The following is a 9,568-nucleotide window of genomic DNA, read 5'->3' on the forward strand; positions in this document are numbered from 1 at the left end:
CTAGTGACAATCGTCAAATACATAGTAGTGAATTAAACTGTGGTTTCCTCATGATGGTTACTACGACATTGGACCGACATTGGACATGTGATATTGGACCACGGAACTCTCAAAAGCTTATACTATTTTTCAAGTTTGACCATCGCCCCTAGTTGAGACCCATGGTCCAACTAGTTGGACGGAGCAGTTGGACTATTGTCCCAGACTGATAGCTGCGAGATTGGTTGACTGAAAAATTAAAATATAACTTGGAATTTTCGAACTAAGCTGGCTAGCTTAGTTTTTTAAGGCTTTAAAACTAATTTTGCCGTTACAAACTTGATGAACATTTATTACGAGACTTTCATGCCGGTGTCGAGATGGAGAAGTTGCTTCATCAGCTCGTAGGTGGAGAAGGAGGTGGCTACCATAGGGATGGCACGGATGTAGTTGATGCTCATGCCTCTGTACAAACCTTTAGTCACGCCGTTCTCACGGTATATCAGAGATAGGGTCTTAACCATGCCAACCCTGAAAAGATTTGAAATGTTCAGTTTATATTGTTGATGTAGGGTTGTCTCCGTGAACTTACCAGGCACAAACTGAAATCACATCGGCTATTTTATTTTGTATACTGATGGATATTCGCTAAGTACATATAATCGTTTGTAAGCTCAAACACTTGCACAATAAAACATACAGAGAAAGCAATGAAAAGGATGACGTTCAAAGGGTTTTATCGAATCAGCCAATTTACGAGATGTGTATAAATCATGTATTTCTAAAAATCTTATTTTAATCAACAGCCAAAAATCCACGCAAAAACACACCAACAAATAAAGTAGGAATCTACTCGATATCATGCTACAAGGCATTTTGAAAATGTAAGTTAGTACTTACTACGTATAACTATATTAGTAAAACGATATAGTTTTAAAATATTTTTAGAAAAAGCTTTTCGTACACAGGAAACTTAAAACATCTAGACAGCAGACTCGACAAAATGGAATACATGCACAATCCATAACAAAACAACATACACAGAAAATAAAAACGTAACACAAAAAAAAAACATGACAAACTAAACACTTGTGTTTTGAAACAAACCTCCTATGTTTCGCCGACACCCACAGGACATGCGTGCAAGAAGAAACGGCAGAGTTAGTAAATAATTAAAAAAAAGTGTTTTCTAACTTTGGTGTAATTAGCAATTTAATCTTAAAAGGATCTAGTCATCTTGATAATCGTGTACCTAGTCCTAAATCTCCTAACCAAGTTATTAAATAGTTTTATGAAAACGTTTCAATATTTTTAGTGCAATTGGGTTAGAACAACAATAAACAATGATAGCTAGCCGTACTCCGGGCTTTAAACTGATGATACTCACTCAAACCATAATTTTCATAAATCACCATTTGCAAGGAAAATTCTCCTGAGGAAACCTGGGCTTTGTACATGACAAATGCCGTAAGATGGCAGTGGTTGGGATAGGAGATAACTCATGCCAGAACCTCTCTCTGAAACGGCGTGGCCACGCGCAACTCTAACGCAACCCAAGTTTATTACATCGATTTTATTCAAATTTGTTTGAAGATTCCAAACAAATTCACAATCAAAACGGGTCAGTCGATCGATTGAACTTTTTCGTTTGCAACTTTTCTGTAAATGCTGATAAGACCTACTCAACTGGAAAAAGTTTATGAAAAATTAAGCACATCTGTTAATCTGTCACTGATAAAACACTATATTCTATTCCTGGATAGGAACACCGGCACGTCCGATTCTGGGAGCATTCACCCTAAATGAACACAAGATGCACTCACCCAAACTTGGCAGTGTGGGGGTCGGCGCAGGCGAGCTGCATGCGGCGGCGCGTGACGTCCAGCGGGTACGACACCGACTGCGCCACGGCCCCCGCCAGCCCGCCGCACACCAGCTTGCCCGGCACCGTCAGCACCAGCCCGCCTGCAATGGCCAAAGCAACGTTATTACAATTCACGAGATATGACAAACTCAAATTGAAAATTCTTTATTCAATATAGGATGATATACTTATTGACGTAAAAAAAAAATTACTTAAACTGAGTCTACTGCCGACTTCCAAAGCGCAGGTGAATTGGCAGAAGGCATTTTTTAGTACCCGCCAATATGTCAAAACACTAAAAGACGTCAAAGTACTAGGCCTCCTGACAGAGAAAACCTGCATGTGATTAAACTGTGTACCTCTATAATTTAAAACGTTATCCTGGTTGCCTCCTAGCTATATAGTGTCGTAGCTCAGATTTTGTTTTTCTACTTTTTCTTTTCCACTTAACACGATCTTCGGTATCCATAAATACCACACCATGTAGTGGTTTCCTTTTCTGTCAGAACCAGGCAAAAGCGGCATGTGTTCTCTATCTAATTTGCAGTAGATCCAAATTTTTTTCTCTCATTATTATTTTCAAAAATAAGTTAAAGTGACATGTATAACAAACCCATTTAATTTGCAGTAGTTAATAATTGTATATTAAAGTATAATAAATTGTATAATAAAGTAAATAATTGATTCGTTTGAAAGGCTATAAGACTTTACAAAAATATTATCAAATCATTACAAAATTAGAAACTACGCCAATTATTATTTTTTTTTTTACAATCATAAACATAGTAGGTTATAATGAAATGGCAAACAAATAATTTATTCAAATCCAAAAAAGTAAAATCAAACATTAATGGTAATAAGTAAACGTGAGTCAAATATTATATAAATTTCTGCGATGTAAAACGAGTATTTGTAAGAAAAAAAAAACGAACCGTAGATGATAAAGCAATTACTTACCAGTATTCCGCTCACACTTGCGACAGAGCGTGGTGGGCAGGTACTTCATGCAGACATACTTGAGCGACTCGAAGCAGTAGAAGCTGAACCCCGCGTAGGGGACCATACCCACCATGGTGGGCACGAAGCCGCGGTAGAGGGCGCGGATGCCGCCTTCCTGCGTTTGAAATTAGATGTTAGCTATATATAGAAAGTTGTGTAAAATGATACTTAAACACCTTAAAGAATAAATAACATATTCTTTTAATACTCTCGACTTCCCACGGGAACAATTATTTTTACGGTACGATAGGTACCATACATCCTTCTCTGCTCTTCAAACTACATGTATGCAAATTTTCAAGAAGGTTGATTGACCTTGAGTAGATAAGTCGTGAAGAGGTAACAAACTTACTTTCGCATTTATAATATTAGTTAGGACTATTATAATCTGTGTACTTAACATTGAGGCCTGTCAAGCCATTGGACTTTGAATGTGGACGTTGATATACACAATTTATATTTATATTATACACAAACCTAATACAATATATGTGTATGTTTGTCATAATACTATATTATGAGATTATACTCCTATTTCAACATTATGCCCCGCGTTCAAATGATATGTTCTTATTTCTTTTTCTTCTCAGCGGATAATGTATTTAACAAGCATTAACATTAGACTAGAATACTCAACATTATAAGCTAGAAACAAGAATGGCTCACCGTGCGGAACATAGTGAGGGCTGCGTGCACGATACCCGTGTACTTATGCTCTCCGTGCACTTGGAACGCGAGTCGTGCACGGATCGTGTCGAGCGGGTATGTCAGAGTCACCGCGGTGACGCCTGCCGCCGCGCCCGCCATGAATTTATCACCATGTTGGACTATAGGCACGTGGACGCGGTTTAGATACTGAAAATAAGGGTTTTATTAAAAAGTTTCATCATCAGCCTTTAGCAGTACTGGATATGTTCCTCTCCCAAAGTAAAAAAAAAAAGAAAATCATTAAATATTTATTTTCAGAAACAAACATGATCTTAAACTAGGTGTTGGAGTCTTCGGGCACATAGCTAGTGGATTAAAATAATCGACGATATTAATATATGTAGGTTAGGTACCTAGATAGTATGCATAGTTGACGTATCTAGACGGTCTAATACTGAACAAAATTTCTACGCGGGTCGAAACTATAAGAAACAGGTGAGAGTGAACAAACTGCATTCCCATGACCGCATCGCACAGATATTCGTGTGACCTACTCGTGCAGGTTATTAGGTAGGAACCAAGCGTCTTCAACCAGGTCGCAAAGGGAAATGACAAGCACGTTAGAGATAAATTGTACTATCCGCAACGATTTGTTGTTTGTTTATAATATATACTCGTAACAATTTTAACGAAAAATAAATACAACGGCGGACTGATCCCTTGTAGTGATTGTTCTCTTATGCACAGCTCCGCATTGTATACATTGCTGGTTTTTCATTGTAGCAAATAAAAGTAAATGTATTTAGTTTTGTATTTAAAGTTTAGTGCAATGTAAATACCTCCTAGGTAGGTATTTAGGTAATAGTCACTTGGCGAAAAGAAAATATTTCCCACGGGAACCATATATTTTTCCGGACTAAGAGTTAACCATGTGGTTTTGTGCCCCGTCCGGGATATTGGAAGCACGTCAAGGGCACGGTGGATGTTGGACACGTTATAATGTTAACAGAATGTAACATCCCAAATCAAAAACACGTGTTCGGAGCAAGGCGCTGATGACACGCTGTAATAAACGTCTAATGCCTATTCTAAGTTGATAAATAGGTTTTTGTACAGTATTATATTTTTCTATTGATATTTGTTACTTGTGTTTAAAACGAAATAGATACTTGTTCAAATCATATTGTTACTGGCTTAAATCTCTTAAAACAAAATTAATTTAAATCTATATATATATACATATATATATATTTAACTCGTACAGCCGAAACTGCTTACTTAGGAAACTGAAAGGCATGTAGGTTCATGGGGAGTGTAGGTGAGCACTAAGAGAGGATTTTTGGAAATTCCACCTCGAAAGGGGTGAAAACTTTTATATGAATGTTTTACACCGTTGAAATTAGTGACAACAAATTAAAGAACATGTGTTTCAAGTTTTTATGAAAATTAACCCTCAATCCCTTCAAAAGGGGGTGAAAGATTGTATGGGAATTAAAACAATTTTCAAGATAAAAAATGGTAAACATATATACACATTTTTCTTAAGGAATGACTGAGATTTTACTGTGAAAATCACGCAGGCAAAAGCTAGTTTGTTTATAAAAATAAGATAAAATGACGAATGTTACGACATGATTATGATAAATCAATCAGTAACTCTTGACCTCAATTTAAGGATAAAAATTTGTACTGTGATTAAGACTTGACACTTGACACAAAAAAATTTAATTAATTCAACAATTCAACAAATGTTATCATTGTTTTTTCCCCTAATCAAAACAGCGCACTAAACCAGCAATCTGATCAGTGTGTGTAGGTCGAGATATTATTTTTGAAAATACGGACTATTTTTTTTTATTATTGTGTTACATGAACTCTAAAAACTGACATCACATCAGTTAAAGGAGACAGAAAGATTTGTTCTCAGCCTGAGGGGAGTAGACTTTTTTTTTATGGAATCCTACTTGCAGTTGGTCGCTACGTCGACCTTTACTGCTTAACCGGAGGAAATATGGCGACAGTCGCAAGGACCGTACCGTAAAGGCGAAACAGTAACAGTTCAAAGGGCTCCCAGGTGGGAACGAACCTCGACTTTGGGCTCAATATTGCTCAAGGTGAAGGCCTGAAGGGCCTATTGAGAGAAGCGTCGGTGCCGCCGGGCGGTACCGAGTGAACGCTGAAGACGTCCTATTACCGGCCTGGAGCCTCGCTAAGCCAAAGCAGGGAGAACCTAAATAGATTTAGCTTGATGTCATCAAGGACGTCAATTGTCTGACAACTAAGGATGACGAAGACTGTGCTAAGAAAAATAGGACAGCAGACCCTAGGCAGTCTCAAAAACTCTCAGCTCTCTCTTCATCCTGAATAATCATATTTTTACGGCTATTCTCACGTCAGTATACGTCAGTTTGCTCTGTATAATAAAATAACTCAATATAGAACTATGCAAATTATTCCGGCTAAAAAACAGCATTTGGCGACATTTAAAGGGGCCGTCAAGGCCATCGTTTCCACAAACATTTGTTAAAGAATAGGATGTTTAAATACCAACATATTAAGTCATATTACGTTTTGTAATTTCTTGTAATTTTTATCTTATCTAAAATTTTTGTTATTGAAGTCTGCGCAAGAAGAATATAATTTAAATGTATAGAATTTCAAACATAAATTTGCACTGATGTTGATCGATATGTTTGTAAAGGGTCTCACTAACTCACCATAGGTGCCATTGTATGAATATTGTACAGGCTAATAAAAAGAAAAACAATTAAACTGATAATAAGGAAATTATTTTGAATTATTTATTCCGCACTCACCTCGCGTCCCCACCCAACTTTTCAAAGATTTTTTGGTGGCCTTACGATGGCCAAAAAAAACCATCGATGTAGAAAACAATAAAATTCATTAAACACTTTTTACAGTTTGGGAAACCAGACGAAACTTATATAAAACCTGAACACCGCGCTAGTGTGCGGGTTGCCCTAGTCGTAATGCGCTTACTTTTTTATAAATCTCAAAGCTGGTAAACTGAGTGGCTGCATACGGGAATATCCGGACCATCTGAGCGCCATTGCCTTTGTAGAGGGCGAGGAAGGACTCCTTGCGGACAATGGCGGCGAGGCCCCCCACCACGCCGTGGTGTTTGTAGTGCACCGACTGCGCCTGCAGGAGGATCTTGATGCGGTCCAGTGGAGCCACTGTGGTCTTCGCACACATGCCCGCAACACCTGCAATTAATTTGTTTTACCAGCTGTGGTTGAGGACAGGTCTATAAATGCATCTTGCAACACCCGTGAATAATATGTGACGTTCCACGAAATCATGTACCATATGGAGGGAAGTCGATGTTTCACTTGCTCAGTTTAATTATAGATGCTAGTTATGTCCTAAGCGACAGTCCCCCAAAAGGTTCCTTTTCTCATGGAAAGTCACATAGCTGTAGCTTCACCTAATTGTCTTTTGTATTTTTTACAAATAATAAATAAATAAATATATTAGGACAAATCACACAGATCGAGCTAGCCCCAAAGTAAGTTCTAGACTTGTGTTATGGGATACAACATAACAATACTATATTTTATGATATATATATATTGAGATATAGAGCCAAATAGAGAGCCCTATATATGCCCAACTGAATCAATAAAATAAATGCAACAACATTATAATGTTTTATTTATTATAAAAGATATCAAATTATTCGTAATTGTTAGTTGAGACAACCAATTTGCAACCCAAATAAAATTAAATTATGTAAGATTTGATTCAATAGTCACTATCTGAACTTCAGAGAGCAACTATTAACAAAAAAACCAAATGTATTAGACAATTTTGTTTATCAGATAAATACATTTTTGTTTACAGTTAACTACACTTTACATTTGTATGTAACTCATGCCAATATTTTTTTTTTTAACTTGAATGGTTAAGTGCCATATTAACAAATATTGGTACTTTAAGTGATTAACTTACTAAATTATATATGTATGTATGTATGTATTCTGTTTCAAAAAAGTTATTTAAATTAAAAACATTAACTGGATATATTATTGCCTAGATCTAGATAACCAAGTTACGACTGATTGGCCTTATCAGACAGACAACTACATCACAAGATTAAGACATATTGGATAGTACTGAAAATAATTTTGAGCAGTAAATTCCACCCTATTGAAGAAAGGTTAATCAATTTGAAAATAGTTTCTACATTATTGGTTATATTTGAACTTTGTAATTAATTCTTGATTATATGCACTAAATACTAGTCAAAGCAATATTTTTATTATTACTTAGATAGGTGTAAATGATAAATTTTATAATAATTAAATTGGACCACTTACCTCCAGCTAATAAACTTTTGAGGATAAAGTTAATATCATTCTTCTGTTCCATTTGTAATGCCATTTTCACTTATGTTTAAGTCGTATACGAAAATTGAATTTGAGATAGCCTATTCAATCGAAACAGAATACTACAATTCTATGCTATTCCAAATTAATTTATTCAGGGTATAATCAGACATTTCTTAACGGAACCTCACGCAACTGTACCATTGGCTAACTTTCACCGTAAGACGAGACAAATATGTACTTCGGCTTCCAAACTACACGGCGCAACTGGCTGACGCCGAGGCCCGAGCAAAGTAACTAACACTGTTGATTGAAGCGCGTATCGCCCCAAACCGGCTATGGGCTTCGCTGACCAACTGACCGACACACCTATCTTCCAGTGCCAAGCATCCCAACAAAATCTTAGTTTATTTTATTAGACACTTCAGTACAAAGTATACCGTTATCCGTGAGATCAAATTGAAAAATATATATCAACATATTCCCATACTTTGAGTTACAAACTTCATTTAATTATTTAAATAAATATTAATTTAATAATAAAAAAAGTCTTAAATTTACATTTGCATAATTCTTTGTCTTGTCAAAATTGACAAACGATAATAACTTGACATTGATATTCACCAGTATGATAACAGACAATAGAATTGAGTCAAACAGCCATTATCAGCTTAGATGCTTTCTTGTCGCCACTATCTATACACAGATGTCGTTGTTTGTTTGTTTGTTGTAGTGGCGCCAAAATAGTAGGTAGGTACCTAAGAAAATTGAAGCAATTTTAATTTAATAAATTGCTTGTATGTATGTTCTACTCCTATACATATACTTATATCGGTACATTTATTATATTTTTCAATACATACAACTACAATAGTTGTATTACCTATAATAAGTACTTTTGAATGAAAACTTCAAACTTGAGTAATATGTATTTAAAAGTAGCTGCGCCCCGGGGCTCCGTTCCCATGGGAATTTCGGGATAAAAGTAACCTATGTGTTATTCCAGGTTATTTTCTATCTGTGTACCAAATTTCATAACCATCGGTCCAGTAAGTAGATAATGCGTGAAGAGTAACAAACAAACTTTCGGATTTATAATATTACCTAGGTAGTTGGGATTTAAAACGTACTGATTTTCAATAATGTACAAATATATTTATTTCTTTGTAGTTATTCCTTTTAAAAATATTAACAAAGGTCGAGTACTTATTTAGAATTACTTATATCAACAAGAAATACATCAAATTCAAATTTCTTTATTAAATTTAGGGTGATATACATCACTTATTGACGTCAAAAAATTACTTTCAAAGCGCAGGTGAAGAAGAAGCTTCACCGCCCCATTTAGGCAATTTATTATAAAAACGGATACAGTTCCCAACAAAAGACGTTCTAACTTTGGCCAACCGATGTCCGGGGACAAACAATTTATTTTATTACGTAAGGCTCTATCAGTATAATCACAAACTTTTTAAAATAAGTTTAAATTTTTCCGGACATGCATAATGTTGTCAAATATGTATTGAGAGGGTAAAGTTAAAATATGAATATCTTTAAAAAAATCTCTAAGGGAATCCCTTTTCCTCAAACCATATATAGCACGCATTGCTCTTTTTTGTAAAATGAAAATAGTCTCCCAAAGTAGTATCCCATAAGACATTAAGCTATGAAAATAACTAAAGTAAACTAATCTAGCAGTCGCCACGTCCGTCAGTTGTCTGATTCTCCT

The 9,568-nt window shown here is 35.7% G+C and overlaps 2 protein-coding genes across 2 annotated transcripts in view; one reads left to right on the plus strand and one right to left on the minus strand.

Annotated features, from left to right (window-relative positions):
* mts (microtubule star) overlaps nt 1-9,568 on the plus strand; it is a 99,328-nt gene that overhangs the window by 22,608 nt on the left and 67,152 nt on the right. The gene's annotated exons all lie outside the window — the stretch shown is intronic.
* LOC128675142 (solute carrier family 25 member 16-like) lies at nt 295-8,425 on the minus strand. The gene is made up of 6 exons (XM_053754316.2): nt 7,831-8,425; nt 6,491-6,717; nt 3,509-3,697; nt 2,801-2,957; nt 1,803-1,944; nt 295-510 (listed from the first exon to the last, which is right to left on the minus strand). The coding sequence occupies exons 1-6, from the start codon at nt 7,892-7,894 to the stop codon at nt 333-335; spliced, it is 957 nt and encodes a 318-aa protein (XP_053610291.1). The 5' UTR covers nt 7,895-8,425; the 3' UTR covers nt 295-332.

The sequence above is a fragment of the Plodia interpunctella genome, chromosome 14, assembly GCF_027563975.2.
Source record: "Plodia interpunctella isolate USDA-ARS_2022_Savannah chromosome 14, ilPloInte3.2, whole genome shotgun sequence".
NCBI lineage: Eukaryota > Metazoa > Arthropoda > Insecta > Lepidoptera > Pyralidae > Plodia > Plodia interpunctella.

Excerpts from the sequence above, each read along its gene's own strand:
- LOC128675142 (XM_053754316.2), bottom strand. The coding sequence starts at position 7,894 with ATGGCATTACAAATGGAACAGAAGAATGATATTAACTTTATCCTCAAA. Across the intron at positions 3,698-6,490 it reads GCTTTGAGATTTATAAAAAA|TATCTAAACCGCGTCCACGT; the intron begins GTAAGCGCATTA and ends CCTTATTTTCAG. Across the intron at positions 2,958-3,508 it reads CCCTCACTATGTTCCGCACG|GAAGGCGGCATCCGCGCCCT; the intron begins GTGAGCCATTCT and ends TTTCAAACGCAG.